This window comes from Galeopterus variegatus, unplaced genomic scaffold (genome assembly GCF_000696425.1).
Source record: "Galeopterus variegatus unplaced genomic scaffold, G_variegatus-3.0.2 Scaffold439, whole genome shotgun sequence".
Taxonomy (NCBI): domain Eukaryota; kingdom Metazoa; phylum Chordata; class Mammalia; order Dermoptera; family Cynocephalidae; genus Galeopterus; species Galeopterus variegatus.
The window spans coordinates 171,263-185,545 of record NW_007726550.1 but is presented as its reverse complement, the minus strand read 5'-3'; the positions used below and the strand labels follow the sequence as shown (position 1 = coordinate 185,545).

The 14,283-nt window shown below is 43.1% G+C and overlaps 1 protein-coding gene across 1 annotated transcript in view; it reads left to right on the top strand.

The window, feature by feature from the left end:
- CDK5RAP2 (CDK5 regulatory subunit associated protein 2) overlaps positions 1-14,283 on the top strand; it is a 194,473-nt gene that overhangs the window by 41,834 nt on the left and 138,356 nt on the right. The window contains exons 6-9 of the mRNA XM_008568766.1: positions 4,538-4,661; positions 7,187-7,341; positions 12,692-12,854; positions 14,205-14,255. Coding sequence (XP_008566988.1) covers positions 4,538-4,661; positions 7,187-7,341; positions 12,692-12,854; positions 14,205-14,255 — 493 coding nt within the window. The remainder of the gene's footprint in view (positions 1-4,537; positions 4,662-7,186; positions 7,342-12,691; positions 12,855-14,204; positions 14,256-14,283) is intronic.

Genomic DNA, 14,283 nt, shown 5'->3' with positions numbered 1-14,283 from the left:
AAGTCTAGAACACTAGTGTATTAGTCCATTTTGTGTTGCTTATAACAAAATACTTGGAACTTATAAAGAAAATGACATTTATTGCTTACAGTTTCTGAGGCTAGGAAGTCCAAAGTCCATCTGGTGGTGGTGACAGTGACCCAGGGGTCTCACATTGCAAGATGGTGGAAGCAGAGAGAGCAAGAGAAAGAGACAGACTCTCCTCTTCTTTTAAAGCCCTCAGAACCACGCCCCTGACCACCATTTTTAATCCATTCACTACTGCACGGTCCTACAATCTAATCACCTCTTCAAGGCTCCACCTTTCAATTTAAAGTAATAGGACTTCCCACCCTCTTAACAGTCACAGTGGGGGCTAAGTTTCTAATACATAAGATGTAGGGGAAACAATTCAAGCTTCAGTGAGTTTTGGGGGGACATAATTCAATCCACTACAACTAGTGATTTTGATCTTCATCCTAAGGTCAAATGGAAAGCAGTCATGGATTTTAAGCAAGTGACACAATCAGAGTTTTGCTTTTGAGGAGGTCTCTCAGGATGCTGGGTGGGAAATGGATCATAGAGTTTGCTCAAGTGGAGGCAGGGAGACCAGTCAGGAAGCTCATCTAGAGCTTGAGGTGAGAGACGAATGATGGAGCGGCTATGTGGATTGGAAAGACATTTAGGAAGCAAAATCAACAGGCCTTGGTGATAGATGGGAAGGGAGATGTCAAGGGTGAGTCCTGTCTGGGGTTAAGATCATGAGTTCTGTTCAAGAATGCTCACAGCAACTTAACTGCTCCCGTGCTTTATCCCAAATGCAGTTCATGGGTACTACAGCTGTTCTTGTTCCTGCGGCTCTGACTTTGCCCCAGCAGACCTCTTCCCCGTCTTATCCCCTCCCAGCCCAGATTCCTGTCCATTCCCAGCCCTTTGTTAAGGCTCAAGTGGTGAATCACACGTGGCTTCCTCTAGTGCATGTCAGTCACTCACTCTGGCATATAATGACGATCCCATATGTGTAGCACTTTCAGTTTATGAAACACTTTCACATCCATTTACATCCCATCATTATCCTGGGAGCGAGGCGGATCTCAAGGAATACCCTCATTTTATAGAGGATCGAATTTATGTCTGGAGAAGGGAAGGGCCATTACTCCTAGCCAGAAGGGTCAGACCTGGGATTAGAACCCAAGTTTTTAACTTCTAGTCCGACACTAGGTTTCATGTTCTTTTTAAAATTTTCATGTGTAGACATAGTTTATACATAATACCTATATTTCTGTTCAATGACAATATCTACCACATAACTGCTAAGTGTGTCTTTCTCTTTATCCCGAACTACCTAGCACCCAGTAGTCTGTGGCATGTCTGTGGTAGACACTTGTTGATGGAAAATACTTTTGTTAATATAATGCCCTCAGCTCCCTTTTTCAGTTTTATGATTTTTGTTCAAGGCAGGGGCAGGATATGGGACCTGCCATTGGAAAAGCCCCTGCTTTTCCCTAAAGAACTGTAGAGAAAATGCTGAGGGTTAAAAAGGGTAGCAAGGGTAGAGTTTATAGAAGGTTCTTTCTTGTATTGGGCGGAAAGTGATTAGACCAATTTCTCTCAACCTTTCCTCCCCTTTAGTCCTGCTGTCTACTTTGTCTCTTAGCCCAGATTCTACAAGGAAAGCAAGAGTAGAGGAAGGAAACTTACATATTGAGATCCTGCTTTGTCTCCAACCCCTTGCGTGGCGCGTGACGTGCTTTATTGCATTTGATCTGTACAGCAGCTCTGTGAGGCAGCCAGTATTCCCACATGAGTGCGGAGAAAACTGAAGCCCAGAGGAGTGGGGGACCTTGCCCAAGTCCGTAACTGAGCTGGGAGCTGGTCCAGAGCCCACTCTGCCTTGCTGTGAAGTGAACATACTAATTTGCTGGTTTTCCATTTTTATGTTTATCAGTTACAATGAGGGAACATCAAAAACAAAAGTAGTCATATTGTTGGGAGTAAATTTTATCTCTGTGGCTTTAAAACACAAACAAAAATAATAATTCCATTAGTACAGGAAAATTACACCATACTGCTGAGTTAAATTTTATTGCTATAGTAACTGTAAAATACAAAGATGATAAATGAAAAGTTAGAACATTTATTATAGGGAGTATATTTTATTGGTGTAACTAAAACAAACAAACTGAATAATATCAGTACTTGTTAAAAACTGTAGTAAGCCTCTTGACAATGTATATGATTCTGACTGTAAAACAAAGGTTAGGTCTGGGCTGATAGGAGGGAGAAAGGTGTATTTGCACTTTGGTGGGTAGGGGTGGAGGGGTGAGGGTAGAGATAACAGAGGAGGATGTGTAAAGCCCCAGGACTAAAGCATTAGTGAGTAGGTATCAGAAATTTATTATTGGGAAAATCAAGTATCTAAGGCTTGGGAAGGAGGGGCTTCTAGTCCAGAATTCTTTCGGCCATGTATAATGCCCCTTGAGGAGTGATAAAAATAACTGTGAATCACTGCGAATTTGAGACAGTACTGTTCCAGAAAGGAGCTGAGGGAGTGGGGGCTGAGGAAATTTAATAGCATTAATCAGGAAGTAGAAATGGTGGCCTTGGTTCTGGCCTGCAGGTGATCTGTTCTCAGCTCAGAACCAGCAGAGGGGCTGCATCAGGCCTTCCACAGCAGCTCAGTAGGGGCTGCTCTGCAGGGGCTGGTGCTGCCTTGGCCCCAGAGGCAGTAGGTTAGATGCAGAGTGCTCAGATCACAGAGGAAGAGGCGCTACATGTGTTAGCACATTAATTCTAAGAGGTAATCGTCTCCTTTTTCACATGAGGAAACTGAGGCGTACAAGGTAATTTGCTGAGGCTAGGTAATGCAGCCAGAGTCACACTGAGGATATAATAGGGTAAAAATTTGGAAGCAGATCGTTCAGCTTCAGAGCCCATGTGCCTTCTTTATGATTGTTCACATTGAATTCCATTAGAATGATATCATGACACTGGGGCCTTCTGAAGCCTTATTGGTGAAAGGAAGGAAGATATGAATAACGATATAATAGGGTAAAAATTTGGAAGCAGATCGTTCAGCTTCAGAGCCCATGTGCCTTCTTTCTGATTGTTCACATTGAATTCCATTAGAATGATATCATGACACTGGGGCCTTCTGAAGCCTTATTGGTGAAAGGAAGGAAGATATGAATAAAGTCTTTATTTTCAGGCAGCTCATGTTTGAGACTTGGACAACAAGTATGGCCCTCTTGACTTTCCATTGTTCTCAGTACAAAATTCACATGGCCTGTACATGTGAGTGTCTGATCACACGGCTCTTGGTCAGAAAATTTTATATATCTCTAAAGTAGGGCATGGGAGGCTGGTGGTGAATAGATTTGTTCTGTTGCAGTTTTTCTGAGAAACCAGCTTTAGGTGGAGCCATTTCCTTTATTATTCTGCCTTCTGGAAACCTGCAATCATTTCAGAAATCCGATGAGGACTGCTTAGAGTATAAGTCTTACAAATTCATGTCGGACACTGTTTTCCTTTTGGCATCAGTGGTTGTGGTCCTGTGTCTGGTTTTGGTGTGCCGTTCCCACCACTGCTCGTCACTCAGAGAGAGGATATTCTGTGCTTCCCCAGCAGTGTGCACTCTGTGTTTTGTGTTAGAATAACACGGAGTGTAGGCTGCTTGCATAATATCCCCACTTAATGCCCTAAGTGGTAGCTTGTGCTCAAACAGATTGATCATGCTGTATTTAAAATGCTTTCCCCTCCAGTTGGCAGAAGTTGAATCATACAAACCCTTAATCCTGCAGATTTATTTTTGTTGCACACTGTTCCTTTGCTCAATGGTTTGTCAAACCAGCTCTCTACCTTCCCTACACCACTGGTGGAAGTATACTTTTTTGGAAGCTCCCTGGTGGGAAATTTGGCAGTGGCTATCAAAAGTCTTAAATGTATGGCTACCCTCTGACTCAGCAGTTCCCTTTCAAGGAATCTATCCTCAGGAAATCACTGGATAGAAGACATACAAGGATGCTTTTATCATAACATTGCTTATTATAGTCAACAATAACTTATTTGTGCTAGGTACTATTCTCAGAACTTTATGAATATTGTCATACAAACATGTTAAATCAGAAATAGTTTAAATGTTTTAAAAATAGGGAATTGATTTAATAAATTGTAGTATATTTCATACAGTGAATTAATATGTAACCTTTAAAAATGATGAAATAGATTTATATTTATTTACACAAAAGGATGTTTATAGTGTATTAAGTAATAAAATCAGTTCACAGATATGTACTAATGGTTCTGTTTTTGTAGAAAATGTGTGAAAGGCTATACATTAAATGTTGACTTAGTTATCCTGAATGACAAGATTATTGATGATTCTTACATTTTCCTCATCTATGTTTTTGAATTACAAGTATTAATTTTCTAAAAAAATAAGCTCAACACAGGTCTGTGGGAGAAATGACTAACAAATATTCCTTTTCTTTTGGGGGCTGTTGAAATTACCATCAGACTGTCACCCTGAGGCATTTTACCTTCTTGCCTCTTTTTGCAGCAGAGCAGTGGAGAGCTTAGCTGAAGGGGGTGACTCTGAAATTCAGCGGGTAAAAGAAGATGCTCGAAAGAAGGTGCAGCAGGTGGAAGATCTCCTAACCAAAAGGATACTCCTTCTAGAAGAGGCAAGTCTGGAAATCCTGAAGGGAGTGTATTTCTTACAGTGGGTGAATAATGGGGTGGGGAACAGTTTTGTTCCTTTTTTTCCTAAACTGTCAGCATTTCAGCAGAAACAACTGTCGCCCTTGTTGAGCATCTCGTGGGATCCAGCCCCATTTTAGGTACTTTATCTGCATAATTTATAACCCTTACACCCTGCAAACTGGCCACTGTTGTCTTTATTCCAACAATGTCTCCATTATTGTCTTCATGTTAGGACAGAGGAGTACTGACTAGTCCAGGTTTAATCCTGGGTTTAAACCTATTTGAAAGCCTGTGCTCTTACTGCAACACCATTTTGCTTATTATCTAGTTTAGTTGCTTTACTTTAAACACCTTTTCTGGGCAGCTGAGGCCCAGAAAGGAGAAATGACTTACCTACCATTAGCCAAGCCTGGAATCAGATTTCTTGACTTTTAGGCCATTGCTTGCCTATCCAGCTCCTGTCCCTGGTAGCAGCCTCCATCCAGCCGTCCCACCCATGCTTGTTGAATGTCTTCTCTCCGTTAGTTGCTGTGTGTCCCTTCTCCTGCTTATTCTCAGTTAGGTGTTTCCTATGATCATGATGGGTGTCAGGATGTTTCCTGGCTAAAAAATCCTGTCTCATAGATGTTGAGAAGTTTACCTCCATTTTAAGCTAGTCTTAAGGAGTACTTAATTCTTGGTCTTTAAAGACTCTTGTTTCATCTCATTTTCTCTACCTGAAATTCTGCTTCTTCTTAGTGGATATGAAGAGAAATGGCACCAGAAAGCACTTCTGGATACAAAAAGCGGATACTGTGCTTTGCAATGTACAATTTTCCATTCATGATGTTCACATCATCCTTTATATTGTGCATAGGCGTTAGGTCTGAAATACAGGTGAGGAAACTGAGGCTCACAGAGGGTGAGAAACTTAATCTAGGTTATAAGTGGTAGAGCTGGAACCAAAATAAAGGTCTTCTGAGCCCAAATTCTGAATTTTATTTAAAATGTAATTGTGAGACTTTTAAAGGGCGTAACCTGTTGGTTTAGTTTTCTTATTTTTCCTTGTAAATGCTTCCCAATATTTTAAGGTGCTGGATCTCTGCTCTATTGCTTACTAGTTTTATCACTTGCCTTCCCTGAGCATCTGCTTCTTCATCTGTAAAATGAGGATAGTGGTACCTACTTCGCAGTAATAGTTGTAGTAAGAACACTGTACTAACAAATTACTGAGGACTTACCATTGTGTGAGACACCCTTCTACGCTTTTTACATAAGCTGACTTAATCTTTTCAGTAAACCTCTGAGGTAAATACCATTATCATTTCCTTCCTTCCATTCTTTTTTTCTTTCTTTCACAGATGATGAAACAGGCACAGAGTGACTAAGTCATTTGCTTAAGGTCACACAGGCAGTAAATGTCAGATAGTCTGGCTGCATACCTGCATTCTAAACTGTGCTCTACTGTCTCACTATATAACTTTTTAGGGTTGAGTGAGGATCAAAGATAATATAAATAAAACTCCTTGCTTAGAGACTGGCATTTAGTAGGCACTCAGTAAATAGCAGGCTTTGTTGTTCGTTGTCTAAGAATGTAGGAAATGATTTTCCCCAGCTTTCATTGAGATTGACAGGCAAGCCTCTTGGGAAGATAGTGCTGGCGGAGGCACCGAGGAGGGAAAGGGCAAGAAGGAAGAAGCCAACATTTTTGGGCCTCCCGTGATGCAGCAGGCATTTGACAGAGTCTTCTAGCAGCTCTTTGATGGGATGGTGGTTTTCCCTGCTTTATAGATTGGGAAGCTGGAGCTGAGAGGGGTTAAGTGACTACCCAGTGTCTCACAGCAAGTAAGTGTGAGAACTGGGTTTTGAACCCGATTCTGTTTTACTTTTATCTTTGTGGTGTAATCAGAGGCAGTGGCATGAGTAGTTGGAGATTCATGTCTATTTCCAGATCACTTTCGTGAGCAACGGGGTTTTTTCCCCTAATGCAGACACTGCCTGAGTAATTTAGATGATTTCCTTGTTGGCTTCTCTGAGTTCTTGGGAAGAACATAACATAGAGTTTTCACCACATAGATCACCTTGGAGATATAGAAAATGTATTTTGGAATTGTGTACTCCTTATCTTAAAAAAAAATAATGGGGGGGGTGGTGGGGTTTGGGATGAATTTGTATGGAAATCATGGTGACTCTTTGGAATTTATGTATATTTAATATTAAGAGCTACATTTCTCCTAGTTCTCATTGAAGCTGTAAATATTGATCTGATTTTTCAAAACTAAAAAATACAGTTCTTGTAGAGTTGAGTCTTTTCCATTGGAAATACCTATTACTCTTCAGGATACAAGAGGGAAAAATGGCTGGCAAATGTATTTATTACTGATTCTCTCCATGTATATAGTACAATCCAGGGAGGGGAAATGTGCTGGAGAAAAAGTCATAAATATTTATATTTTAATCCAATTTCCTTTCAAAATGTTCCCAATTGTATTGAAAAATTGCATCAATGCATTTAATTTAACTCTAGGATGTGAAAGCCGCCCAAGCAGAACTGGAAAAGGCCTGTGCAGGGACAGAAACGGAGAAGGCTCTTCGGTTGAGCTTGGAAAGCAAGCTTTCAGAGATGAAGAAGATACAGGAGAGGGACTTGAAGACGGTCCTGGTCCTAGAAGAGAAAGACAGGTCTGGCTCTTGTCCCGGCAATACCCTGACATCCCATTATCTGGCAACGCGGAGAAAGAATTGTTCCTTTTCCTTCCGTTCTTTCCTTCCCTTCTCTTCTTGTTTCCCACAGGGCTTGTGTGACTTACTGGAACATGTCCAGCAGTGTAAGATAGAAAGCTAGGGAGAAAATCAGGGTGAGAGAAAAGGATAGTAATGTGAAGAGAGAAGGGAGCTGGGGAGCTCATGTGGGGCTTGTTGAAAAATTAGAGTTCGTAGATATTCATGCTGAAAAGCTCTACTCACGTACTAAATTTTCCATTCAGTTTTGGCTATAAGCTTTTCAGTAGCCAGAGAAAAAGAGGAAAAACAGTCTTGGTAGACACAAGATTCACAAACCAGTAACTCAGGAGAAGCCCAGTTTTATTTGGCACTATCAGAGGGAAATTTCTCTTGTGGTTCTTCCCAAAAGAAACAGTGACTGACTTTATCCCCACAATAGATACAAGTGAATTTTGTGTGGCCTCTTTTTCATTACATCTTTTAATGAGGCTGAGGGCCCAAATTAGTATAGTGCAAGGGGCCGAAAACAAAACAATGTAGACCAAATACAGAGCTCTTTGATGATCTAGGATGAAACGTGCACCATTTAGTTTAGAGAAATGGATGGACAGCGTGGCCTTTAGACAGTCTTAATGCACGTTATACTTTGCAATCAAACTTTTGATAAAAACTTGTCAGGAGAAAGTTGAGATTTTATTTTTTACCATGAACCTTACATTTTGACACTCTTGCCTTGTTTTGGTTGTCACGAAGTGGAAGGTTGAGTTAACTAAACATGAGTAAACTGCTGGCTAACCTGTGACCTGTCTATTGGAGAACCATGCTTGTTTGGAATTTGATAGAAATTGTTCCAAAGCAGACGATCTGTTTCAGAGGATACTGACTGTGGTTCCTTTTTCTTGGTTACTCAGTGCCTCCTGCATTGACTGGCACACCGTGTTGTTTAGGTTTGAGCCTGCTACTCGTTTTCATCTATGGTTTGTGAAATCACATGAGCAAACCTTCTAGGGTTATCTGTAAAAGAGGAGTAAATAGACCCTGAGAGAGAGCCCATGGTCTGCATTTATTTAACTGCCCAAGCTAGCATTTTGGTGCTCTGCAGCCTTTTATTAGTTTTGATTTAGAAAATTGAAGCTGTGTGGAAGATGGAAGTTTAACCTCAGCATGAGTGAGGAAACTGAGTTGTCTGTGAACCTCAGTGGAGTGAATGAGGATCCCCTCAGTTTACCCATTTGAGACCTTGGGTTTTTCTGACTTCATGGCTAGGAAGAGAAACCTCCCTGTAGGTGTGCCTTTTCACTGAGCCTCTCCCTCAGAACACCAGCCTTTCCAGGCACTGTGCATGGAGAGTCTGGAGCCACTAGACTGGAAATTACACACGATTCATTTCTGTATTTCCTTGTATCCCTCCCTGCTGATCAGTAGTGAAGCCTTTAGAAGGCTTACGGGCTTGTCTTCCTGGGAGAACTACAGGTCCCCAGCAGTTAAATGTGCAGTAGGGGGCCCGTGGAATAGGACAGAATGTGTGGGCAGCCAACAAAGAAGACAACAGACAGAATTTCTGGCACCTGTGAAGGGTAAGCTAGCAGAGGGCTAGGGATGGGTTTAAAAGAGGTCCTGGGACAGAGCTAACTGTAAAGGCCCTGTGAGGAAGGTCCTGACAGATGCTCAGCAGTTAATTCATTGGTTCTATTGGATCATTATGTCCTTTGTTCAACAAATATTTGCTGAGCATTTTCCACTCAACACAGTGGTGATTAGAATATAAGAGTGATACAGACTAGGTCTCTCTCCCCAGGAGTCTCATTGTCTGATTTTAAGCTTATTATCTAGGTAGATGGAAGGGGTGGAGGGCAGGAACAGAATGATAAAGGGCTACGTGGGAGAAAGGCTGGCTGATAATCTAATTCAGTTTAGAGGGATTGGGAAAAGCTTCCTGGAGGAAATACTAGGATGAGGAGGAATTACTTGGACAAAGAAAGGGAAGAAAGGGGGTTCCAGGCGTAAGGAAGTCCAGAGGTGAGAGGGAGCATGGCATGAGCAAGGCATGACAAGACTTACAGCATGGCCCAGTGTTGTGTTCAGGAAGGGAGGTGGGAAGAGGTGAGGAGAGGGGAGCCGGGGAGCTCATGTGGGCCTTGTTGAAAAATTTGGGTTTTTTTCGGTAATGGGCCACAATAATCAGCCACATTGTATATTGACAAAATAAAAAAAAAATAAAAAAAAAATAAAAATAAAAATTTGGGTTTTATCCTCAGGGTGTGTGAGAAGCCACTGAAGAGTTAAGGGTGGGGCTTGGAGGAATGACAGGATCAGATTTAAGTTCAAAAGGATCCCTCTGGCTGCCTCTGGCTCTATGGCTGGGTAGAAGAGTGGTTCTCAGGCTAATACAAAAATCAGACAAGAAATGATGGTGACCAGGACTGAGGTGACAGAACTAGGAATGGAGGAGAACAGGTGGAGATAGACAGAAGGTAGGATGGACATGACGGACTTGAAGGGCTTGAAAACTGGATTTAGGGGATGAAGGAAAAGGCTGCAGGGATACCTGTCACCTGGCTTTTGAGCGTGAGCAGCTGTGGGATGGTAGTGGAGGTTGCTGAGTTTGTGAGGAACAGAGGGAGAAAGAGGAAATGCTTTTGGGTGGAGGTAATAGTGAGATGGTGTTTTCCAATTGGGATGTATTGGATTTGAGGGATCTGTGAATAGAGTCTAGGAGGTTGTTGTGTGTATGAATTAAGTCTTGAATTAAAGGAGGTATAGATTCAGTCCTTAACCAACTAGTGAGCATGGCTTTGGGCATGCATGCCGGGAATGCAGAGATGAACATTGTCCTGCTTATATGGAGCTCCCAGGGTGGGAGCCGGGACAGATGTTCGTGATAGATGCTGTGATAAAGGTGATTTCACGCTTCTGTGCTGTGACAAAAGCAAGGGAGCGACTGACCCTGCTTGGGTGTGTGGCAGGGAAGGCTCATCAGAGGAGGCGTCATGGGAGTTGGGTAAGGACACCCTGCCAGGCAGAGAGAGTGGCACATACAAAAGTATGGAGCCTGGCGTGTTTTCAAGGTGATCATAGGGGAAAGTGGTCTCTGTTAGCATGTGCCGCAGAGGCTTGACTTCTCATCTTTTTTGGGTGAGGGAATTTGGGAAGGGTTGATATTTATCAGGTACTGACTGTGATCTGGGTGGCGGGGTCTCCATGGATGTGGGTGGTAGGGTCAGGGCTTTGCAGAAGGCTGCCTCTTTCTGGGATTTCCCATAGTTCTGGCTAGATAGCCACAGAAACCTGATTTGTCCGTTTCGCGAATGCATCTGTCTCTCAGGGATAGATGTTCCCCAGCCGCACTCCTAGGTACTAATACAGCAGACCGTGCCAGCTCAGGATTTCTGCTCAGGGCATGACCCTCTTTGTGGTGAAACTCCCCTGGGCCTAGGATCAGTATGTTCCCTCCCTGAAGGCAGGCCTGCTTGGGAAGCTACACCAAGGTCAGAAAGTTTAGGTTAGCACAGAATTGGAGCAGGGTCCTTGGTTGTGCCCTGCTGAAATGGATCCAGATCTTCCATCAGAGTGACTCACTGTTGGGCAGGGCAGACTGTAGAATCTTTAGGGCCCAGGACCCTCACTTCGATGGGCGCTGATGATATCTTCCTGGCCTCCCACTACCGTTTTCAAAAGTACATGCTTTAGCTGCTTTATTTCCTTCAATCTGGCCTTTGAGCTATTTTGTATCTTTAAGGATACTTAAATACTGGGGAGCCCTGCAGGTCAAATATGGCTAACAGATATATTTTACTTGGCCTTCACAGTGTTTTTAAAAATTTGAATTAGTTGCCAGTATTAAAAAAATTGAATTTTGCATAAAAGTATAGATTTCCAGCTTATTTTGGAAACCTGGAAGATATGGTGGCCCTGGCCTGTAGTCTTGCTGGAGTGAGGCTGCTGCTCACTTTAGATGGGCCAGGTGCTCCAGCTTGGCTACAGTTCCCACCAGGTCTGCCCCACTTTTCCCATTCCCTTATCTAGAACTTGTTCTGAGGTAATTAAAAAAATCAATTTTATCAGGGTGTAAATTACATACAGCACAGTGCATCTATTTTAAGTGTATGGTTTGGTGACTTTTTACCCCTCTAGTTGATTATGTGTTGATTTCAGAGTTGAACCCCTAGAGGGCAATCTTACTCCTCGTTCCAGGTTCTTGGGGACATCACATGGGTGTCGCCTGGCACCCTCCATCCCAGCGCATGGCCAGGTGCCTCAGCTACTTTACCTCCCTCCTCACCTTCACCCTGGGAATCTGGGGCTCCATCAGGGCAGCTCTGCCAGACTTCCAAGTCTTTGTTCTTTTTACCAAACTAAGTTGCTTTCTAGGCTTAGCTACAGAAAGGCTCTTCTGAGGGTCCTCTGACAAAATGCTTATTGTTGAATGTTAAAAAACATAATTTTAGCAACTGTCATTTGTTGCTGCAGTTGTATGCATGTGCCAAGAGCAGTGTAGGGTTGTTTTACGTAGATTATCTCCAATCAGCATTAGCAAGTCATCCCATTTTATACCTGAGGAAACGCAGGCTCAGAGAAGTTGAATTACTTGGCATGGTGAAGGAGTGGCAAAATGTCTTTGAGGGGAGGTGATGCTTAATTAGCTCTGGCAGGACAAATGGCGTTTATCAGGTGGAGGTGGGAGTAGGGCTGGCAAGGGCATTCTGGGTAGACGGAATGGCACGAGCAAAGGCGTAGAGGCACAGAACAGCCTGGCTTTGGGAGAGACCTGGGAGTGAGGCTACTGGATGGCAAAGGAGAGGGTGATGGCTTCCTGTGAGATGAGACTGAAGCTGTCAGCAGGGGCTTCTGATCTTCTAGGCCCAAAGAACTAGGGCTTGGAATGCCTTGCTGAGGAGTTTGGCCTTTATCTTGAAAGTCAGCGTCTGTTTAAACTTTGCCTTGAGAAGCCTTGGAGAGACATTCCTGTTTTTTTCCGTGCTCTCCAGAACAGCTCTGCTTTATTGGTTCTGTTTGCTTAGTCTTTGGTGACAGATTTCTTTTGGAGAGAGGATTTTTTGACCAAAAATGTTGGAAATCCACTGCTATTGGTGGTGGCAATCATTGATCAACCAGGGCCAGGCTGGACCGTTTAAATGTCACACCAATTCTGGCCCTTAATCTCTGACCTGCAAAATGTGATTCTATTTATGTTCAGTCATTGGACATGTATACTTTGAAGATGTCTGGCCCCTTTTCCTACCTCCTCCTGCTCCACTGAGCGAAGAGAACAGCTTAGAATTAATATTTAAATTTTGTTCTCTTTTAGACTGATTGAGGAGTTGAAGCTGTCTTTGAAGAGCAAAGATGCTTTAATTCAGTGCCTTAAAGAGGAGAAATCTCAGATGGCATCTTCTGACGAGAATGTGTTGTCTGGAGAGCTCCAAGGACTCTCTGCTGCTCTGAGGGAAGAAAAGGAGAGAGAAACTGAGGTGAGGTGATGGGACATGAAGGGGGGACTTTAATGAGCAGACCAGGCCCCCCCACAGGAGATGGAATGCACATTCAGTCCTCATGGTTCACACACGGTCGGCTTCTAAATATTAGCTCTGTGTCAGCTGAGGAATTAGCAAAAATCATCTTTGACAGAGGCCCTGGCATTTTTTTCCCCTCAGCCTCATATTCATATAAAGAGTTGGTTAAGAAAACAGTCCTATATCTGCTTGCCTCTGTTTTACCATGCATTAATTTGTTGTTGCCTAGGGATTTTATTTTCATCGGTTAGGTTTTCTTAGGATAAGATCGTGATGCATTGTACATGTCTGTTTTACCTTTATAGTTAGAGGCAGGTTTGAGGCCAACTTTGGTCTGAAACTTCAGAGGTAGTGGGGGAAGGGAACTAACCCATGTTGGGCCTGGCAGCACATGAGGGGTTCAGTGACCACCTTATTTAATCCTTTCAGCCAGCTGGATAGGTAGAGATCATGGTCCCCTTGTTGAGTTTAGAAACAGGCTTAGAGGAGTTTAAAACTTTTCAGGCTCTGAAAGGTGGGTTATTAGTACCTGACCCCAAAACCTCCCTGGACTCCTCCCCCACACACTAGGCAGCCTCCATGGCAAGCTATTTTTTAGAGGGTGGGCAGGACGGGGAAGTACAGGTAGGTCTTAGTCTAGAACTTCCATTCTTGTTGGACCAAGGGTAGCTGCTGCATGTGGTACCTTCACATTAGGGGATGTGCAGATGTTCATGAAAAATTTTGATTTCTTTATGGAGCAGAGTCTTTGTCCCTGCCACAGTGGTGAGTTCTTCAGCCTCACCAGTAAGTTTTCAATTGTAATCAGCCATTGGTTCCTGCTCCTTCTTTTGACCCTCTTTCCCACTTCCTGGCATTGTCCTTGAGTAGGCCTTTCTCACTTCGATGTTCATGAAAAATTTTGATTTCTTTATGGAGCAGAGTCTTTGTCCCTGCCACAGTGGTGGGTTCTTCAGCCTCACCAGTAAGTTTTCAACTGTAATCAGCCGTTGGTTCCTGCTCCTTCTTTTGACCCTCTTTCCCACTTCCTGGCATTGTCCTTGAGTAGGCCTTTCTCACTTGGTTCCGCAGCACCTTGGTTTACTTTCTGTGGGGCCAGTGATCAACCACTGTGGGTTGCTTGTCTTCACAGTTTTCTTCACTCAAATCAGGTGGGACTTTGGGTAAGGCAGAGAGAAGGAGGGGACACTTGTTTTAATAAATTCCATAACAGTGGGAGAAAGTAAGAAAATGAGGTGCTCATTCTAATTCTGGGGAAGCTATTGGATTGTGGGTCCCATCTGGGCACCAATTAATGTTTTTTCTTAGGCTGCACAAATGGAGTACCAGGAGAGAAATCACTTTGAAGAGAGGATCCAGGTATGTTGGTACAATTTTAAAAAAATTT